The sequence below is a fragment of the Hylobates moloch genome, unplaced genomic scaffold (assembly GCF_009828535.3).
Source record: "Hylobates moloch isolate HMO894 unplaced genomic scaffold, HMol_V3 SCAFFOLD_4, whole genome shotgun sequence".
NCBI classification, from domain to species: Eukaryota; Metazoa; Chordata; class Mammalia; order Primates; family Hylobatidae; genus Hylobates; species Hylobates moloch.
In genome coordinates, this window is record NW_026652279.1 from 172,005,799 (window position 1) to 172,028,040 (window position 22,242).

The following is a 22,242-nucleotide window of genomic DNA, read 5'->3' on the forward strand; positions in this document are numbered from 1 at the left end:
TCTAGGTGCTGGGCTTCCCATCAGGAAGAAGGGGCTGTCGTGCTGAAGTCCCTGAGGTGCGTCATGGGTCCCCTCCTGTGTTAGAAAACCATCTTTGGTGCTCCTGGGGCTCCCTTACAAGTGCTGCTCTGAACTGTTAGGTCTTTCAGAGTCCATCTGCGTCCTGTCCCCAGGAATCTCCTCAAACCCTATTTAGACTGCTCATAGCCTTTCCCTTCCTTTTTAGCACTACAGTGGGTTCTTTCTTGGTTGATATTTTTAAAGCTTTCTCTTTCTGTCATTTTGGTGGCACCTTGGGAGGGATGGGAGTTAGATAGGTGTTTGCAGTCGGCCATCTTGAGAAACTTCTCAAACCTGGAGTCTTGTAACTGCTTGAGTTTTGAAGTTAATGGAATGGGCGCATTGCCTTTATAGCTGTAAATGTTACTGCTTCACTTACTGTTAGCCCAAGCCAGTGTCTTGCATCTGCCCAGATCCTTCTTTGTGGTATGTGCTCACTTTCTGGCAACAGCCAGGCTGTTCTTTGCAGTCATGTGCTCCTAGCAGTCGAAGACAGAAGTCTGGGGGCCGTGTAGGCTGTATGGGCTGCTGTGTGTGTGTGCGTGGTGAGTTGTGTCTGAGACCACCCCTCCTCCCTGGGTGCTGCCTGATCTGCCTGCATGACCGCTGTGGGACACCACTGTCCCTGGTGTCCTTTCTTGGCTGGCAGTGTGGTGTTGTGGGCAAAGCCAGGCTGGTGGGCTCCGATCTTGGTTCTTTGGTTCTGTCTTTGTAAGCTTTGTCACACTGTCTTTTGGGAGCTCGTTTGTGTGTGTGTGTGTGTGTGTGTGTGCGCGCGCGCGCGCGCGCCTGTAAGATAAACTGGCATGCAGTCTACACTGTGAGGTACGGGCTGTGTGCGGGCCAGCACAGCTCTGGGTCCTAAGCAGGGAGGTGTCCTTCCTTTCCCCTGCCTGGTGGGGCTGCGCTTCCCTGCCTCGTGTGGAGGTTGCTCCTGGTCTGCAGAAGGCAGAGAGCATCTTGGTGGGATGAGCCCTGCCTGCCTTCCCATGCTCTTCTCCTGCCTCCCCGCTCTGCTCCTCCCACCCCTTCCTGGAAACTACCTAAAATACTTGGTTACTTCTTTTTTGAAGATGTGTTCTCTGTCCTAGTGTTTGGGTGTTGATGCAGTGGAATCCACAAAATTGAATAAGATTTGATTCTCATTTTAAAGTGAAATCGTTTGGGTGCATGTTGGGTGAAAGTGCCGTAATTGATAGCATCCGTCATCAGACTTTAATTTTATCCCTGGGGTGTAGGAGTAGGTGGGATTAAGTACAAAATCTACGGAAGCCAGGAAGCGAAAACATACTGCTGGATTTCTGTTTTTCACATGTCCCCAACAATATGGACCATTTGCATTAAACTTAAATAGCACCACTTATTTAAGATTCATTTTTCACTCTTGTTCTGAAATCACAAATTCCATTTGACAGTGATAGGACAAAATTATATTTTTAAACTTTGCAAACCACACTCCAGAGCTGTGCCAAAAATAACAATTTCTTGTGTCAAGAATAACTTCCTCATCAAGTCCCTGGAGGAGGCGAGCTGACTGGTGGCAATGCAGACCACTAAAGCTTCAGTGAGCCCAGAAAGTGTGCGCTCAGTCCCACATTGCAGAGGCCTCTCCGTCAGTATTGAGATGGTGGAAAGTGAGAAGCAAAAAGACTACTTCTTTCCCCATTCCCCAGCCTGGTCTTTTTGGGGTCTACGCAGAGGTGCATCAGCCAGCGCTACCGTGGAGGCAGGAGGCATTCTTTTGCTCTGGTGTCAGTACTGACGGGGTTGATTAAGGTTGCTGTGCTTGTTGGTGAGGGTATTGGGAGGGTGGTGTGAAAGCAGTTGGGCTGGAATAGAGCTGGTCACAGTGTGTCCTTTTACCTGGTATCCCCTTGTTTGCATTTGTGTGGCCCTAGTGCTATAGTGATGTCAGTTAGCTCTGGGGGACTGTGAATTTTTGTGGTCTACATTATTAATGCATGTTTATGTGTGGGTTTGCCAGAATGCTGTGTCCATGATCGTTGGCTCCATGGGTAGCTCTCCTTGTTCTGCCTCACTGGCTGTGAACTTGGTTCACGTGGTGGGCTCTGGGTCCAGCGAGATGCATCTGAGGTGTTGACCTGGTGGTATGGGCCTGGGGCTGCCAGTGGTCCTGTTGCCTGATGAGGGAGACCATTCCTGAAACTGTAGCGCACGCTCAGGAGAGTAGGAAAGAGAGCGGAGAAAGCCTCCTGGTTCTGGGCTTGTGGCTCTTGCCATTCTTGACTTGTTTGTTGTGCGAACCAATAATTTCCTTTTTTTGCTTAAGCCAATTTGAGTTGGTTTACTTGCTTGTAGTGGAAAGGTTCTGACACAGGATCTTTATTATATGAAGTATTTTCATAATGTACATTGTTATACATTAGACCTATCACACGATCTATTTTGTGATGTAGTTTGCTTTGCTGTTTTTATTCTGTGGAAGATATTCCTGAATTTCTACACTTCCGGTGAATTTGGAAGTGGGGTGAGGCAAAGTCACTAATATCGGGGTATCAGTAGGGGAGCCTTTCGAATCCCAAACACTGGAGTGTCCTTTTGTGACCTGTTTCTTCATCAAGTTATGTCCGCTCTGCAGAGTGGCTGTGACATCTGACATCCAGTGTGAAGGTGTGGTCACTCAGCTGGAAGAGAAAAACCTAGCACCCTGACAGTGGGTGGATCTGCTGGTGATTTTCTAGCAATGTCTTCCCGTTTTTGGATGCTCCTCCCTTTTGTAGGTGGAGCCTTGTTCCCTTTTTTCTTGAGTACAGGTGGGGCTGATGACTCATTTCTTATGAACAGAGCACAGCCTGCTTGGCTGCTGAGGCTAGCTCATAGGATTCCTGAAGCTGCAGACCCCGGTTTCCTTCCTGCCTCTGCCCTGGGATCACGCGCTCTGTGGAGTCCGTTGTCCATTCCCCGAGGACTCAGGAACTGAGGCCTCCTGTTCACAGCCATGCTGTGGAGCTGTCTTGGTAGCACCTCCTCAGTCCCGGCAAGGCCTTAGGCTGCCAGAATCCCGCAGCTCCAGCTGACATCTCAACGACCTCCCCTGAGACCCAGAGCCACATTCACCCAGCTAAGCTGCCCTGAATGCGGACACACAGAAACTGAGATAACAGATGCTTGTTGTTTGGGCCACTGAGTTTTAGAGTGAGTTGCCTGTGGAAATGGATGAGCGGCATGTGTGCCCGGAGGTGAAGGGTGGCGCCAAGCGCATGTCTGTCAGAGTCCGCTGCCATCCATCCTTTCCCTGCCTGCCTTCCTCCTACACGGTGCTGGGGCAGCCGAGAGGCTTTTGCGAAAGAATGTGCTCCTTCAGGGCCGACTTGCATTTGTGTCTTTTTTTCTTGGAGATTTCTGTAAAACAGCAGCCGTGAGCAGTTATGTGATTACTGCGTTTAGAATTTGAGAAGAAAGGGAAAACCTTGTTTGCCATGGAGTAAGTACTGTGTTGGTAAGTCTTCCTGATTTTGAATAATGGAGAATTCTCTGTGTCTTAGCCAGCTAAGAGCTACTTTTATTATGTTGTGTTAAAATGATAAAAGTTACTCTCAGTGACCTAACTGCTTCACTTAATGAGTTTTGTTTCTGTTTTTGCAGGATGCATTTCCTCTCCTTCAGGAATAAGTTCTGTTGGGGAAAATATGGAATATGGACATGTTGCCACCTCCTGCTAGATGATGGCGTGTTAATAAACAGTTCCTACATCTCAGCGCTTGATAGCCCTGAAGGTTTATGATGTCAGTTATGTGTTAGCTGCAGATAAGGCGTTGCTCTGCTCCAAGTGTCTTTTTTCAGCATCCAGGCTGATAGAACATTCTCATTTAAGGAAAAAGAATAGGAGGTTGGCTGGAACACCTGAAGGCTCCCAAGGCTTCTGCTTAGAACCAGGGTGCTTTCTTTCTGCTCGGAGCTGGTGTCTCCCTCTTCTGTCATGTTGTGTCCGGAATTGGTTCCTTCTGGTGGGTTCTTGGTCTCGCTGACTTCAAGAATGAAGCCGCAGACCCTCGCGGCGAGTGTTACAGTTCTTAAAGATGTTGTGTCCGGAGTTTGTTCCTTCAGATGTTCAGATGTGTTGGAGTTTCTTCCTTCCCGTGGGTTTGTGGTCTTGCTGACTTCAGGAGTGAAGCTGCAGACCTTCACAGTGAGTGTTACAGCTCTTAAAGGTGGTGCATCCGGAGTTGATTCTTCCAGTGGGTTCGTGGTCTCGCTGACTTTAGGAATGAAGCTGCAGACCCTCGTGGTGAGTGTTACAGCTCATAAAGGTAGTGAGGGCCCAAAGAATGAGCAGCAGCAAGATTTATTGTGAAGAGCGAAAGAACAAAGCTTCCACAGCGTGGAAGGGGACCCAAGCCGGTTACCACTGCTGGCTCGGGTGGCGAGCTTTTATTCCCTTATTTGGCCCTGCCCACATCCTGCTGATTGGTCCATTTTACAGAGTGCCGATTGGTGCGTTTTTATAGAGTGCTGATTGGTGCGTTTACAAACCTTTAGCTAGACACAGTGCTGATTGGTGTGTTTACAATTCTTTAGCTAGACAGAAAAGTTCTCCAGGTCCCCACCTGACCCAGAAGCCCAGCTGGCTTCACCTCTCAATCCCCCCTCTAAATAGGACACTCCAACTGCTGTTGGGAATTGGGCAATGACTGCTCTAGCTACTTCCTGCTGGATAGGGGTGAAGAAGGGGCCCTGCAGTTGTAGTGTCCTCCAGAGGAGAACTATTTAGGCTAGTGAAAGGGCCAGCAGGTTTGTCCAGAGGTCCTTGGTAGAAGTTAGTTGAGCTCATTTGGGGTTCCGTTTGTAAGACCATCTGTAGCTTGATAGCCTTGATTCTAAAGGAAACAAATTTGACGAGGTTAAAAATACCGGGCCTGAAGGCGAGTAATAGCAAGATGGCTGCCACGGGACCTAGAAAGGGGAGAAGCCATGTTGCCCAACTCCAGAGGTTCGTATAAGAGTTGGAAAGGCGTTGTCTGATTTCAGAAGCCTTTTCCTGTAAACACCGGGCAGCATCTCGTACTATCCCTGACTGGTTAGTGTGAAAACAACACTCTCCCCCTAAGAAGGTGCAGAGTCCTCCTTTCTCAGCAGTGAGGAGGTCTAGGCCTCGGCGGTTTTGGAGAGTCACTGCTGCCAAAGAGTCTATTTGGGATTGTAGAGTAAGGATAGATTTTGTTATTTCTTGCAAACTGAGAAATCCTTTGAGAGTGTGTGGTAGTAGGATAATGAAGTAGATAAACTGGCTATTCCGGTTCCTGTAGCAGTAGCCATTCCTAACCCTATAAGTAGGGGTATTAGTTGTATGGCTCTGTGCTGACAGACTTGAGCTTTGAGGGGTACTGATAAGGTCTGATTTCCTGGGGCAATGTTAATGTTGGGACTTAGAAAGACTAAGGTGCAGGTGCCTGTCCAGTTAGTGGGGACGTGCTGCATAAGAATACATCTTGGCTGGGTAGACAGAACTGGTTGTGTATGTTAAAAAGCTGTGTGAGTTTGTTGTTTTCATTTTCCCATACTCCTAGAGTACTTGCCAAGGTAGCTCCGGTGAGTGGCTGGAAAGGGGTGTTGGGAGCAAACTGAGTGGCTCCCTGTGTTCTATTTTCCCATTGGAGAAAAAACCGTTTTGTATCTACTAGGAACCATTCGAGAGAGTGATTGAAAGAGGGGATGAGAAGGCATTCACTAGTGGTGGGGGCGCTGCTGCAGGGGGTCCAGGGGTGAATGGTCATGCAGGGAGTATGTTTGCCATTACAAAACCTGGACTGTTTGTTAAGTACGGAGGAGGTGATGATTTTGGGGGGCCCTGAGAAGCAGACAAGCCATCTGAATGGAGCTGTTTGGGTGACTCGGAAGTTACTATGATCAGTTGGGGCTTGAAGTTGTAGGGTGTAATTACACTGATGGGGTGGTAGGTGCCCCGGGGCAGGTCTGATAACAGGTTGCGTTGGATGCATAAAGGGGCTTGGAAAGTTAAGATAGTGTTCGTAGTTACAGGGCCGATCGGCTTTTCATCGCTTGTGTAATAGGTGAGGTTGGAAACGTAAGAACGTAAAAGTTGGATTGCACGTCCTGTTAGGGTATTCATGGTCCTATCAGAGATGGGGAAGTTGGCTAATGATTGCATATTTAGAAGTTGGAAAGGGTCTTTTGCTTCATAACGAGGGTGGTAGGTTAAGTTGGTAGAGACCCAGTTTTTTGCAGGAATGGGAGTGGCTACGTAAGCAGAGGTTGATAGAGAGATACAAAGCCAACAGTCATTTGCGAGGGAAGGATTGGACTGGTTTAACAGAGAGTGGGTTAAGTTGAGAGTCTTGTAGAGGTATTTAGGAGCTAGTGGAAGGGGAGGGGTGATTGTATGAGGTATCCAAGGAAGCAGGAGGGATAGATAGGCAAAGAGTAAATAGGAAGGTAAAGAGGGTGCTCTGGAAGACGAGATCATTCCAGGCTGAGTTAAAGGTAGGAGTAAATTGCTGTCAGAAGGAAGGAAGATAGAAAGAAGGTTGATATGATTAGGCTTTTCGTCCTAGCAGGGGCTATAGTATATAGCCTTATCGCAAAGAGTATGGTTAGTATGCTGCTTAATCATATGATGAAATAGTAAAAGGATTCCATTAAAGGGGTAAGGAGAGGTGTTAAAGATTATGTAGGTTTTCACTTATCTTTTTTAAGGAGGAAGGGGTTTTTCTTCGGGATCAGTGGTAGGAGCCTTTTTAGTCTGGGATGTTTCCTTCCAAAATAGGAGATGCAAGTCCTCCAATGGTTCGCAGGTGTATCAAGGCTGGTCTGGCTGATCTTGGGACTCCTGAGCTGATGGTCCCACAGGTTTCTCAGCGGGTGTCCAAAATTTAACTCGGTGTGGTGAATCCAAGTTTCCACTCCTGCCACCTTAACTGCAGTGGGAGTAGAGAGGATTACCGAGTATGGTCCTTCCCACAAAGAATCCATAGATGGGGAGGTAGAGGGGAGAGATTTGACCAACACTAGATCTCCTGGTTGAAACAACTCTGTTCCCTTTTCTCTGTGACATCCTTCAGGTAGGATTTTAAGGTTTTGTTGATATTTTGCCAAAGAAGTTATATCTTTGACAAAGTTGGCCGTTTCCCGATCAAGTGGGAGGTCATTTGTGAGAAAAGGTTGTCCCTACAGCATTTCATATGGACCGAGCCCCATTTTGTGAGGAGAATTTCGGATTCTCAACAAGGCCATGGGCAAAAGAGTAGGCCATGGGAGGTGAGTTTCTTGTGTTAGTTTCCTTAAGTGCCTCTTGAGTGTTTGATTTGCCTTCTTGACCTTCCCTGAGGATTGTGGCCTCCAGGAGCAGTGAAGGTGATATTGTATCCCTAGCGCCCTGGAAATTCTCTGAGTTACCACGGCTTCAAAAGCAGGACCATTGTCACTCTGTAAGCTTTGGGGAAGCCCAAATCTAGGAATTATTTCATGAATTAGGACTTTAATCACTTCCTGAGCCTTCTCTGTCTTGCAGGGGAAAGCCTTTACCCAATTTGTAGAGGTATCAACATACATCAACAAGTATTGAAATCTCTGACTTAGGCATATGGGTGAAGTCTAACTGCCAGTCCTCTCCAGGATAGTGACCTATTGTTTGTTCCCCAAGAGGGGCCTTATGATGGACAAAGGGATTATTCCTTTGGCACACCTCACAGGCTTTGACTACCTGTCAGATGGTCTGAAGGAAATTTGGCCCTGTAAATAGGGATTTGGCCATTTGATGAGTGTTTTCAATACACATATGAAAAGTTTCTTGGAGGGTTTTAAGTCTTTTCCACTGGCTGGCTTTGGGTATAAGTAGCTTTCCTCCTTTTGTCATTAACCACCCTGAGGGGAGAAAACTATGCCCCCATGAAAGTCCCCATTCTGTTTCAGTCAGGGAATACTGGGGCTTAATCTCTTGGAGGGGGTTGTTCCATACCAAGGGTCCTTCTGTAGGTATTTCTAATGGGAGATTCCGCCTGGCAGCAATTTTGGCCTCAGCATCTGCCCGATGGTTTCCTTCTGCCTTTTCTCCTTCACGTTTCTGATGGCTTTGGCAGTGTAAGACTGCCACCTCCTTGGGTTTTTGCACTGCGTGCAATGACTGCATAATTTCCTTGTGGTATTTAATGGGAGTTCCCTCAGAGGTTAGGAACTCCCTTTCTTTCCATATTGCAGCATGGGCATGTAGGATTAGATAAGTATACTTGCTATCCATATACACATTTATTCTTTTTTCCTTTCCCAATTCTAAGGCTCGGTTAAGTGCCACTAGTTCTGCTAACTGGGTGCTGGTCCCTGGGGGAAGAGGCTTACTTTCAAGCATGGTTACATCACTAACTATGGCATAACCTGCCCTTCGTATCCCATTCTCCACAAATGAACTTCAATGGGTATATAGGTTAAGGTCAGGATTAGCTAAGGAGACTTCTAAGAGATCATCTCGGGCGGCATAAGTCTGGACTGTAATTTGTTGGCAGTCATGCTCAATTGGTTCCCCATCATCTGGGAGAAAAGTGGCAGGATTGAGGGCCACGCACGTACATATTTGAAGCACCGGTCCCTCAAGGAGTAGCGCCTGGTATCTAAGTAGGCGGCTGTCTGATAGCCATAAACTTCCTTTGGCACCTAGTGTACCATTGACATCATGAGTAGTCCAGACAGTGAGATCCTTTCCTTGTATTATTTTGATAGCTTCTGACACTAAGACGGCCACTGCTGCAACTACCCTTAAACACTGAGGCCAGCTTTTTGCTACTACATCAGTTTCCTTACTTAGGTATGCCACTGGTTGTGGGGTTGTCCCACAAGTCTGAGTAAGGACTCTAAGGGCTATTCCTGCTCTCTCTGTAATGTATAAAGAGAAGTTTTGTCCTGTGGGAAGGCTTAAATCTGGAGCTTGTAGTAGGGCCTGCTTTAAGGTTTTGAAGGCTGTTTCTGCCCCTGGTTCCCATTCTACTAGATGAGTATTTGCCTTCTGGGTCTTCTTGATTAGAATGTAGAGGGGCCTGGCTATCTCGCTGTATCCGGCGATCCATAGTCGGCAAAAGCCGGTGATTCCAAGGAACCCCAGCAACTGTTTTAATGTCTTAGGGTGAGGATAAGCCAGTATAGGCTGTATTCATTCCTTGCTGAGGGCCCTGGTCCCTCTGGCTAAGATTAGGCCTAGATATTTGACCTGCTATAGGCAAAGGTGGGCCTTCAACCTAGATGCCTTGTACCCTTGATTAGCTAGAAAGTTCAGGAAATCTAGAGTAGCCCACTGACGTGAGGCTTCCGAACTGGTAGCCCAAAGTAAGTCATCCACATACTGAAGGACCAGAGTGCCTGGACTTGAGAAGTGGCCTAGATCTTGGACCAGTGCCTGACCAAACAGATGAGGGTTATCCCTAAACCCTTGGGGCAAGACCGTCCACGTAAGTTGGGACGTGTGCTCTGTGGGATCCTCAAAGGCAAAGAGAAACTGTGAGTCAGAGTGCAGGGGAATACAGAAGGTGGCATCCTTGAGGTCCAGAACGGTGAACCATTCTGCTTCCTCTGGTATTTGAGAGAGCAGGGTATAGGGGTTGGGTTTGACTGGACATAGAGGAATTACTGCCTCATTGACGAATTTAAGATCTTGCACTAGTCTCCACTGACCATTGGGTTTTGGTACTCCTAGAGTTGAGGTGTTGCAGGGACTGCTGCATTTCCTTACTAAGCCTTGAGCTTTTAAATGTTTAACAATATCCTGTAATCCTTTATGAGCTTCAGGCCTTAAGGGATATTGCCTTTGATAAGGAAAAGTGGTGAGATCTTTTAACCTGATTTGGACTGGGTGGGCATTTTTTGCCCTTCCAGATTGTCCTTCCAGTGCCCAGACTTCAGGGTTGATTCCCTCCTCAAGTAGGGGACAACAAATGGGTAACTTATTCCTCATATTCATGTAGATAATGGCTCCAGCTTTGGCTAATATATCCCTCTCTAATAAGGGTGTGGGACTTCCAGGCATAACAAGAAAGGCATGTGAAAAGAGCAAAGTCTCCCAATTACAACTGAGGCAGTGGGAGAAATACCTGGTTACAGGCTGCCCCAGGATTCTTCTGATGGTAACAGACCTTGAGGATAGTCGTCCAGGACAGGAGATTAACACTGAGAAGGCTGTGCCAGTGTCCGGGAGGAAGTCAGTTTCCTGGCCCTCAATGGTTAAACGTACCCGGGGCTCAGTGAGGGTGATGACAAGAGCTGGCGTTTGCCCCGGGCACCATCAGTCCTGTTGTTGGATCATCTGGTTGGGGGCCTCTGGCCCAGAGAACCATTGTACTCTGGGGCAGTGCACCTTCCAGTGATTGCCTTGGCATAGTGGTCATGGATGAGGGGGCGGCTTCTCGTTGGACCGTCTTTTTTAAAGTGTCCTTGTAAACCACACTAACAGGTCCTACCAAGTGACTGGCCTGTTCCATTTTCCGTCCTCTCGGAACCACCAAGGTTTGTCTGTCTGAGGGCCGTGACTAAGGCTGCGGCCTTTCTCTGATCTCACTTTTCCTTTTGGGCCTGTTCCTCTTCGTCCCTATTATAGAACACTGAGGTTGCCGGGTTTAGTAATGCCTCCAGATTTTGTTCAGGGCCCAGGGCTCGCTTTTGGAGGTTTCTCCTGATATCTGCAGCTGATTGGGTAATAAACTTATCTTTTAGGATCAATTGACCCTCTAGGGAGTCAGGTGACAGGGTAGAGTATTTTCTTAAGGCCTCCTGTAGCCGCTCGAGGAAGGCAGAAGGATTTTCTTCCTTTCCCTGAGTTACGCTAGACATCATTGAATAATTAATGGGCTTTTTCCTAACTCTCCTTAGTCCTTCTAGAACACAGGTCAACAGATGTTTACGACCCCAGTCCCCATGATCTGAGTCGAGGTCCCAGTAGGGATCCTTACTGGGGGTGGCTTGCTGACTGGTAGGGAATTTGTCCCTTTCTTCGGCTGTCATTCTGTCATTTGCTTGACTAAGATACCAGGTATCTCCAAACTCTCGGGCTGCAGCTAGAGCTGCATTCTTTTCATTAAAGGCCAGGGTTTGGTCTAACAATAGCATGACATCTCTCCAAGTGAGATAGAAGGTTTGCCCTAGACCCTGTAGGAAATCTGTGTACCTATCAGAATCATCTGAAAACTTCCCCAGGCTGGCCTGTATCTGCTTTAAATCAGAGAGGGAGAAGGGGACATGTACCCACGTTGGGCCAAGTTCCCCTCCCACTACAGCTTGAAGGGGACATAACCGATAGCCCGGGGGTTTTTGTGGTCCCTTGGAGATTTCTTTGCTTATTTCCTTCTGGGCGGGGGAGATTAGAGGAGGCTTATCATTAATAGGAAGGGGAGCTATAGGGAGGCTTGGATATGGGGGTAAGCTGAGAGGTCCTCCTGTGGGATGTAAATTGCAAGCCTTGCATATTCTCCTTCGGTGAAAAGAAAGCTTGGACATAAAGTATTTCAATCCATTTGCTTTCTCTCTTACAGAAAAGGTCAAGCTGCAGGATAGTATTGTAATTTATACTTCCCTCAGGTGGCCATTTTTCCCCATTAGAGAATACTGGGGCCAAGCCATAGTACAGAAAAAAATGAGCTGCCTCTTTTTCAGGGTTTGTGGGTCAAATTGGTCCCAATGGCTTAGGATGCATTTCAAGGGTGAGTGTTGATGCCTGAGTGTTTCACATCTGAAAGACAAAACCACCCACAGTTTTGGTTTTTCTCCCCCTGCCCAATAACCTGCAACGGTCCCTGGACCCTGCTGATTGGAATAATTGTGCTCACTGACACAGCAGCAGAAACACTAGTTTCCCTCCTAGACCACAAGGAGGACCGAGGAAGGTTGGATTTAGTGGCCCTTACTGATGCATTCTCGAAAACCTGCACCCTTGTCTGTACTCTTAGACCACAAAGAGGACCGAGAAAAATTGGATTTAGTGGCCCTTACTGACGCATTCTCGAAAACCTGTTAGAGTCCTAAGCATTCTCCTGTTAGTATTGGGACTTTACTCACCTCCTATGAAGATGTTGTGCACCCAAAATGAAGTGGAGGGCCATAGCCTGAGGGAGGGAAGGGATTTCCAGAGTTGGAAGAGTGATGCCTTTTGTCCTCACTTATATGAATAGGAAGGATACAATTTCTGAGGCTCCCCATATCCTAGCTTCAGGAATAGCTTTTGTTAGGCCTGCTTGTCTGAGGAGGGGTGCTAAAATTCTAGATAGTACCCCCTACAACAGGGCTTTTGGCAAAAATTATGTCTTTCTGATTGGTGAGCCCAGGTGCCTAAAGAAGGGAACAGAGTCCTGAAATTTACACTAGAAATCATTCTTGTAGGAGAAACTAGAAAAGCACTAGAGACAGGGAGTGGTTTTTAGAAGCGGGACTAGCCTCAGAGAAGAGAGGCGAGAGGAGGTTTGTCTGACAGGCATTAGGACCCAGGAGGCAAGGGTCAGGATAGATAGGATAGATGGGTGAGTCTCGCTTGGGCGACATGACTTTGAGAGTTCTGCTCATGGCCACAGGGTCAACCAGCTTGTTGTCGGGACCCCAGAGTTGAATGGCTTTCCTCTCTGTTGACCCTCGGCTCAGCCTGGAAGTACAGGAAAAGTGGAAGCTGGTTCCAGGCAAACCACTGCTCTCAACTCTGAAGAGTTGGGGGTTGTTAGCCCTTTCCCAGAAAGCCTGACACCAGTGTCTTTAGTCTGGCATCCACGCTAGTTGTTTTTAACTGGCTGACAGGTGCCTGGTATTTAGTCCCCGAATTCTAAGGAAAAATAGGACAGAATAGCAAGCAAAAGGGGTCTGATGATACTCACTGCTTGGTGATAGTCCCATCTGGGTCGCCAAAATGTGTCCAGAATTGGTTCCTCCTTGTGGGTTCTTGGTCTCGCTGACTTCAAGAATGAAGCCGCGGACCCTCGCGGTGAGTGTTACAGTTCTTGAAGATGGTGTGTCCTGAGTTTGTTCCTTCAGATGTGTGCAGAGTTTCTTCCTTCTGGTGGGTTTGTGGTCTCGCTGACTTTAGGAGTGAAGCTGCACACCTTCACGGTGGGTGTTACAGCTCTTAAAGGTGGCGTGTCTGGAGTTGTTTGTTCTTCCTGGTGGGTTCGTGGTCTTGCTGACTTCAGGAATGAAGCTGCAGACCCTTGTGGTGAGTGTTACAGCTCATAAAGGTAGTGCGGACCCAAAGAGTGAGCAGCAGCAAGATTTATTGTGAAGAGCGAAAGAACAAAGCTTCCACAGTGTGGAAGAGGACCCGAGTGGGTTGCTGCTGCTGGCTCGGGTGGCCAGCTGTTATTCCCTTATTTGGCCCTGCCCATGTCCTGCTGATTGGTCCATTTTTTACAGAGTGCTAATTGGTCCATTTTTACAGAGTGCTGATTGGTGCGTTTACAAACCTTTAGCTAGACACAGAGCTCTGATTGGTGCATTTTTACAGAGTGCTGATTGGTGCGTTTACAAACCTTTAGCTAGACACAGAGTGCTGATTGGTTCGTTTTTACAGAGTGCTGATTGGTGCGTTTACAAACCTTTAGCTAGACACAGAGTGCTGATTGGTGTGTTTACAATTCTTTAGCTAGACAGAAAAGTTCTCCAAGTCCCCACCTGACCCAGAAGCCCAGCTGGCTTCCCCTCTCAATATCTCATTGGCCAGAGAAAGTCATGTGGCCAGGACTGCCGCTGCCTGTAGGAAGCTGATGGGCATCACTGGGCTGAATGTAGACTCCTCCTCGAAGGGCAGGGGGAGTGAATGAAAGCAGCCATACTGTCTGCTGCAGTGAGCCTGGGTTAGAGAGGTGGAGGAAGTTGGAACATAATGTACTGAATGTGAAAACTTAAGTTTGGGTCAACATCAGTTCTTAGAACTTTTGCCTGCTGAAGCCTTTTTATTTTACAATAATACTCTTTGATTGAAGCTGTCCTGGAAACCACTGTGGATATTTCTGCCAATAGTCGCCTCTGGTCAGAGGTTTTCATATTTGGGAGCACAGGCAACTATAAGCTCCCTTATGTTGCCTGTGCATACATGTAGGGTTACCCTAAGTGCCTTAGCCTGCCAGATGGTTGCTGGTGACCAGCCGAGCCCCATCTTCCTCACATCCAAATGAGTCCTCCTTTTGTCAGGTGTTCAGGAACTAAACTTAATAATAAATGTGGCTGCTTTGGTGTAACCATAAAATGAGGAATATGCTAAAATAGAATTCCTTTGGAGGCATGGCAAAAATTAAGGCTGGAAGTTGAGTCTGGGCCAGATTGTAGAGCCTTTGATTACTGGTTCCAGCACCTTTGGCTTCAGTTTCTTCTGTGGGGTTAGGAGTCAGAGTGCTGGGTGCCCAGGAACAATCAGCCTGGGCCTAGAGACTGGACGGCAGTGGGGAAGGGACACCAGACAGTGACCTTCTGATATGCCTGTTACAGATGGTGGCCTTAGGTCCACATTTGCATGAGCTCACCCCTCTTCCTTTTTTCTGCTCCAAAGTCTGTACCTCCATTGGGAGCACATATAGTTGTCACCCTCTCTGTGAAGCCCTTTCTGACTCATGTTACAGGTGCTTGCTTTCTGCCATCGTGGACTACTCGATGACTCCTCCTCCTCACACCCAGGGCGACTTTTCCCTGCCATCTTTTTGTGTCTGTGGACATCACCTCTCTCGGCCCCTAGATGGGAGGGGTCCTGACCAGCCTTGGGCTGCGGCCTCTCTGGGGAGAGCCCAGTGCCCACCCTGCTGCGTCCTTCATTTTCCTCCTGGTCATCTCCAACCCGTGCCTCCTTTCTCTGGAACCAAGTGTGGGAGATGCAGTTGCAGTACAAAGGAATGAATGTGCACTCGCCTTAACTCATTTTTTTTCTCTTGTTGTCCTGTAGCCAGCTGCTGAATTCCTCACTGCTCACCTTCACGCTTCTCTCGTTTTCTGTTCAGCCAGCTCTCTTGACCATGGTCCTTCCTTTTTTTTTTTAAACAATACACTGTGTCAGAGGAATCCTTGAGTTTTACAACTGGAAGTGACTTTAGAGGTTAACTGATTCAGCTTCTCTCCCTTCCCAGGTGAGGAATGGGACACCCACAGCTGTGTGGAGACTTGTCCACCCTGCAGGTGCCAGCTGTTTAGGGATGGATGCCCCCTCTTGGGTACTGAGTGGCCACATGTCCATGTTTGTCTGGGATGGTCTTGCTTTGTGTCCCTGGTCCCAGGTGAATTTCTAACAGTGCTCCCTTTTTCTCTCAGCAGTGATCTGGATGGCCAGTGAACTGCATGAGTGTCCTGCATGGACTGCTGTCATCCTGTGGGCGTTAGACCTTATGGTTTCTTCTGTGTCTTCCTTGTGTTAACCCCCCCCGCCCCCCGCTTTTTTCCCCATCAAGTTTGTTGTCAAATTGTATCTCATGTAAGATGATAGCCAAGACCGGCCAGTGTTATTAAAAACAAAAACCAGCCCAAATGAAAACAGCTAAGTCTTCATTAGTATCTGTTGGTATTAGCTGGCTTATTGATGCATTCTTTTGTCTGTGAAGGTAATTTTAACGCCCTCTGTGGATTATATAAACCTAGGTTTTTCCCTAAACTGAGGAATAGGATGTATATATGCTTGTGAGAAAAACTGGTTTGAGAGTTCCTCATGGGTGTTGAGTGTTACAGTCACTCAGGACATTGTTACTAGTGGACTGCCTGTGCCCTGCCTTGAATTTAGCGATGCCTTGAAAGAAAAATTGCTGTGCTACTTTAGGAAGATTATAGCAGTCCTTCCTTTGATTCAAGGGGAATGGCATACTGTCGATCAAAGTTCATTCCCACAGGTTGCAGGCCTAAGGGCGCGCCATTTTCAGTCTGTAGAAGTGGAGGGAGTCTGGAGGAGATCCCACAGTGGGTGCCCAGGACCTAGACAAGAACTGTGCGTGGGTGGCCTGTGGGCTGCTGCCTCCACTGTGTGCCGGAGTCAGAGTGCACCTGGGGGGGCCTGCTGCATACCTGGTGGTCAAGATGCCCCTTCCACATGGGAGAGGCAGGACCCCCTGCACCGAGTCTGAGACTTAAATTTCTTTGCCTCCAGTTGCTGGTAGGCCCAGTCTACGCAGCCAGGGCCTTCAGGAGGAAGGGTGTTGGCGGTGTATTGGGTCAGCACCCCTTCCTGCTGCTCTAAGGTCTGTGCGGTTTCTCTCTGCCCTGCACGAGCCCCCCTGGCCAGGCCTGCTCTGCTGTTGAGGCTCATGTTCCTGATACTCACCTTCACAGGCAGTGCTGTTTGATTTTGTGATTATGCATTGTCCATACTATATTAAAAATGGCCTTACGCTGGCCATGATTACCTCTAGAGGTTACAGTGTGAAATGGTGCTAGGCTGTTCATTGTTGTGTGGACAGTGTGCGGAGTGACAGTTCTGCATCCATGGCCTGAGAATTCAGGTGAGGGAGAGGCAGGACAGTCAGGGTGCCAGCACAGCTCCCCAGAATCTCAAGCGAGCTCCCAGAGCAGGCCGGGGAGGCTGTCCTCCTCTTTTGTGTTGGTGTCTGTAATCCTGCTGTGAGTCTTGGGGTAGTGAGGACAGTTCGGGCTCTCATGACTGAAAGGTGAAGCTGGTCATTCGGTGTGTGCTAGGGCAAGAGTTTGTGGTAGAAGCAACTGCTTCAAGACTGTGGCTTCTGGATGGAGTCAGGTGATCTCCCGGGGGTGTGAGTTGGAATCTTGTTGATGGAGATCTGTGGAAGGATGGCACCTGCTTGACATTGATAGCCGTAGAGGTGTAGAAGTCATTCGTGTGCTGTGTTTGCAGTGCATGGGTGTGCAGACATGTGGCCACTTCTTGCACAGTGGGACTGGGAGGTGTGTGCATTCAGGAAAGAGCACTGGATTAGGAATGAGGAGTCCCCTGGGACCGTGGATGAGCAGCTACTGCAGCACTGTGGCCTTGGCTCATCTGTGCCTGATCCCTGTCTGCGGAGGGAACTGCCATGGTGTTGGAGCCATCTTTTTGTCTGAGAAATGTCAGTAGCTGGAAGAAAAGCCTTAGCAGCTCCCCATACCTTCTGTTGCTTCCTCCCTTGCCTGGAACACCCTCCCCTCACCTGGCCAAGTCCTATGTACCTTTCCAGACTTGACTGCTCCTCACCCTGCACTGCCCCTGCCCTGTGGCCCCATTCCCTCTCTGCATTCCCACTGAGCTGGAAGACCACAGCCTCCTACATCTGCTTTCTATCCTGAAAGCCCAACTTTTTCAAAAAACTTAACTTTGTGTTTTTGAGTATGCTGACACATTTTAACCTGGGTTATATTCATCATGACATTATGCCCCTAAATCCTTCAAAATGACCTTTCCAAAATTAACGCCATGTTCCAACATAGCCAAAACTGTAACGTCTGTCATACATGACGAGGTTGGTAGTGATGTCTCAACACCATCTGATACATAGTCTGTGTTTACATTTCCACAGGTGTTCCCAAGTACACTTTGTAGATGGTTTATCCAAAACAGTCCAGTGCAGGGCCCCTCATGGCATCTGGGGTCTCTTGATCCGGAACAGTCTTGTTTTCCATGGCCCAGAATTGTGGATAGACTTAACGTCTGGCTTTTATAGGTGCCCAGAAGCTGCTTGTTCAGTGAAGACATGATAAAGACAATGGGGATGAGATACTGAAGACATTTGTTTCTTTGGCTCAGGGGGATTTCCCTCAGTCTTAAATATTAATGAAGTTCGGCCTTCAATTAAAAAACCATGCCCTTGGTCATCCTCCATGCCATTGTCTTCTGGACCTAGAACTTGATCCCCAGGCTTGTCGGCTTCTTCCAGTCTCTCCCCAGTGTTTGTCCAAATCCCCCTCATCCCCCTTGTCCCTGTGGCTGAGGTTCTCCGACCTGCGATTGCAGAAATCTTCCTCAGATAGTTTCTCTGTGTCTCACTGTTTTCTTCTACGGTCTGTATAGTTTAGCACCTTCTAGCCGTTCTATTTTATGCCCAAATTGCTTTATATATGGCCTGTGTATTTCACAGAGGGCAAGATAATTTTCCTAAACAGTGCCAGCTACAATTCAGCTTCCTAAGAAGCAATTTCTGGAAAGCATTGCGAGAGAAATGAGGTCCAACAAACATACTCTATGAGCATAGAGTTGAGAAAGTCCTTGTACTTTGGGGCTTCATTTTTATCTCTAAACGAGAGGGTTGACCTGTGAGTAATGTAGATGATTCTTCTCTCTGTTCAATGGGCTTTTTCTTGTGGTTATTTTGCATTTTTAAAAGTAAGAGTTTTCCTTGGCAGAATGGAGTTATCTGTAGGTCTGTTTTGATAAGCGAGATTTGGTGTGCCCTTTTCTTTTTGAAAGTGTGGGGCATTCCAATTGCTGCTTCCTGTCCTCAAGCGTGTTCCCCTTTCCCTGGGGAGGATGAGAAGTCTGAGGTCTGAGGGGCCCAGTGCAGGGCTGTAGCAAGCAGGTGGTCAGGGAGGCTCTACTCCGTAGACTCAGCCCTCTTCCTTCTTCCAGCGCCACCACGGTCCTTCCCACAACATGCCTCATTGTGTTGTGCGGTTTGGTGTTAGACCATGGGAAGTCCCCTCCCCGCTCCCCTTTTAAGAAGGTATTTTTCTACCCTTGTTTGAATACTCTGGGCTTCTTTTATCCCTGATTTGGTATTGTATTTGATTATGTAGTTTCTATTGAGAGTAAAATATCAAAAATAAGCTAAGGAATTTTAATGTTTTCTGGTGGAAAACTGGTAGGATGATTTCATTTTGGGAATATCGGATCAATCTACTGCACATTTAATTCAATAAATGTAAAAGTAAGGGTGAGCGTTTGAAATATGCTTTTCTGAATGGATAGATCCTAAAGCATATTATGGGGCGAAGTGTGTCTGTGCAGCCACCCTCTTCCCCAGCATGGTGCCTGTGTGGGGTGGTGCAGGTGGCAGGAAGTGTGCCTGTGCTGGCGTTGAGCCTTTAGCTGGGCAGGATTCCTAATGACCTTCCTTACCTCACCAGGAGCGCTTCTCACCCTTGGCTGTGTGTTGGAGTCACTTGGAGAGGGTTGGCATTTTGATTTGAGTCTCTGGACTCCAGAACACTGCTGGAGTATCCTGCCCTTTTACAGCCCCCCCAGGAGGTCTTAACATGCAGCTCCTGCTGAGAATTGCTGCTCCTGAGGCTGAGGCTTCCCAAAGGAGGCCTGGAGACAATGGAATATGGTTTGTACTTCCTTCCCTCCTGCTGCTCCTTGCCCTTGGCAAGAGTGGAAATACTGCTAAAGCACCCAGCAAGTCGTGGTGGGGAATGAATGAATCCTGTCTAAGACACTTGTTTTAATAACCCTAGGGAACAATTTAGTGTGCTAAATGTCATGGTAATTCTTATTATACACACTGATTTACTTTTTGCAGAGAGATTTCTATAAAAGTTCTGAGACTTCCCTCTTATTCTCATAGTACAAAATTTCTCTGTACTCAGATTTTTCTGTTTCTGTTTTTTGTTGAATAGATTTCTATTTTAGGAAATAGTCTGTTATCTTTCTCTAGAGAAGCACTTCAATCGAAACATTCTATTGGCTGAGAATGTGCATTTTCCCCCTCAGGGGTAAGGATTTGCCTCATCTCATTGTCTAGCTTCCTGTTGAGAAGTGTGCTGTGTGTATTCACTTAAACTCTGATGTCATGTTGAAGCCCATTGGTGGGCAGTTTCAGCCAATCAGATGCTTCCTGGGTATCCAAGTAAGAAAGATATATAGTTCTGGAATAACAGGAAACTTCACATTTTTCACATCCTGTTGTTCTGGGTTTTGTGACTTGCTGCCTTGCCACTATGAAGGTTAGTAGAAATTTATATATGTATTTCTTTTTGTAGTATACAAAATTGACAAAATAAAAAATGACTTGAATTTTCCAAGCTCTAAGATTAGATCTGTAGAGCTGAAAGACATTCAGATCTCCTATTTAAAAATGTTATGATGAAGAGAAATTTTATGTTTTGCATATAAGGAAGCTGAGGCCTATTTAATTCCTTTTGAAAAATGCAGCTTAACCCGTATTTGTTATAGATGGTTATGTCAGCCTAGATGCTGCTCTCATTGGAGTTGGGATTTCTTCTTAAATAATAAATATTACAACAAATGTATTCTGTATTAAAGATGATTCTGAAGACTATCTCTTCTAAGGACTGTTTTTTAAAGGAAGGATTTAGCTTCATGAAATCAGTTATATTTTGTGCTTTTTGTTAGAAGTGGCATCGGTAAGCACATAGAATGCTTAGATGTGTTCACAGCTTTCCTTTTATGTTTTGTGGTTCCATTTGATATTTCCTTGTGAACTTTAAGAAAGTGCCCTGGTTTTCAGCTCCTTTCTTGACTCTCTTATTGATTTGGTGGGTTTTTCTCTTGAGGTAGTTTTTCAAAATCTGGTTTTTCTTTTTTTATGTTTAAACATCTCATGACTATTTTTACTTATTTGAAAAATTATAGACAGAAGGCCTTTAGCTGCAGATGAATTTTGAATAATACAGCAGGACTTTTTCACATTTGGTGTCACTTTTCTTAGCTTCTCTTGGTGTGAGCTTCATTACAGCAGCATGCGGCGCCTGCAGGGTGGGTGGCTGGTTGGATGCTGGTGCACGTCTCCATTCGGATGCCTTTTCACTGTGCACCAGCCCCTGTGCTGGGTGTTGGGAGATGCACAATCTGCCACTGCAGCTTTTTTAGTCTAGGGAGGCCTGTAGACATCCACCATCAAACTATCATGACACATGTTCTGGGGGAGCCCGGCTGGGGACCTAACTGGGTGTGGTGGGGTCAGCAAGGCTGTCAAGGCAGGGCTGTGTCAGGAAGCAAGATGAATAAGGATTAGCCAGGAAAGGGAGGGGACCGAAGGCAGGAAGAGGAAGAAGTGGGGCTTCTGGCAGGGTCTGCTAGAGGTGTGGGGAGACGGCAGGACTGACAGGAGGAGAAGACAGCCCGGGAGAGAAGGTGGGGCCCTTGTCCACTGATGCTCACTTCCGGTAATCTCAGTTAGAACATATGGCAACAGGATACATGTTTTGCTTTTTAAATATATCTTTCTGTTATTTGCACCTCTGAAAGAAGTTTTTTCTTAATTTTTCTGGAACATAGTTGTGGATGATTTGACTGTTTATCTTTGCTTGAGGTTATTTGGTGATCAGAAGCCATATGTAATCTTTGGGCAGTATCTGAGATGAGAGCTCTGTGTGTGTGCACACGCATTCTAGACTCTAGTTGCCACATACCTAGGCAAACCAATGTGCTTTACCTTTCCAAGCTCCAGGATGGGTGGTCGGAAGTGCCTGCCAGTGGCAATGTGACCAGCTCCATCATGGTCCCAGCCCTCTAGATAGCCCTGGATTGGAGGGGATGCGGCTGTGGACTTGCCTGGTTCTGGCCTCAGAGCTCTGAGGGTGGTGGTGTTCTTTTGTCTCTACCCCTTTCCTATCTGGGATCTGCTTCTCCTGTCTTTCCTCCTTTTACCCTCATATGCACTCTGCTCTCTGATGTCTGCGTTTCCTTTTGCTGCTGTTAGCTTTGGAATCGACTGTCATTTTCCCTTATTTTCTGTGACTAGGAAAGAACATCTGTAGCACGCCTTGCCTGGGGCCTCTGTGTTAATCTAAGGAGAGGAGGATTGCGCAAGCACCGCTGCTTGCTTGCTGAATGCCAGCAGCCCGCCCCCGTGAATGAGCTCACACTCCAGAGGGGCAGGGGCGGGTGTTGGGTAGGGAATTGGCCTAATGCCGAGGGGGGACCCTGCACCTAAGTAAGAGAATTTTGATTGGACTCTTACCTCAGGACTGAGAGACTGAGCGTGCTGGTCTCCCTGTCGCAGGTTGTGCGGTCTCCTTAGGATTTCAGGCTGAGCATCGTCGCGTTGCTGGGAGAACTTAGTTCTTCCTGCACCCAACGTAAGACTCTACTAATTTTGCTTGTTTAATTTTTCCTTTCAGACGTTTGATGCAAATGATTTGTATCAGGGGCAGAATTTTAACAAGGTCCTCAGTTCCTTAGTGACTCTAAATAAAGTAACAGCAGGTAAGACTCTTTTTTATTGAACTCGAGGGGGTGGGAAGACATACGGGCTGACACCTCTGGTTTTCTTGTTTTACCAAAGCCAGGGGAGCGTTACTGAATTTAAAAAATAAGCTTTTGTTGCATTACATTTTGATTGTTCCTTTTGCTGTGATATTTTATTTGCCTTGTTA

The 22,242-nt window shown here is 47.2% G+C and overlaps 1 protein-coding gene across 15 annotated transcripts in view; it reads left to right on the top strand.

Moving 5' to 3' along the window:
- Nucleotides 1–22,242, top strand: part of ARHGEF7 (Rho guanine nucleotide exchange factor 7) — a 190,833-nt gene that overhangs the window by 69,403 nt on the left and 99,188 nt on the right. For 10 of the 15 annotated variants that reach the window (XM_032151319.2, XM_058438074.1, XM_032151317.2 and 7 more), the window contains one exon: nt 21,988–22,072. The exons of 2 other annotated variants lie outside the window; for them this stretch is intronic. In XM_032151319.2, coding sequence (XP_032007210.1) covers nt 21,988–22,072 — 85 coding nt within the window. Of the gene's footprint in view, nt 1–1,794; nt 1,812–19,787; nt 19,849–21,987; nt 22,073–22,242 lie in introns of those variants that run through there. 3 more of the 15 variants (XM_032151321.2, XM_032151323.2, XM_058438081.1) reach the window with 2 other exon arrangements.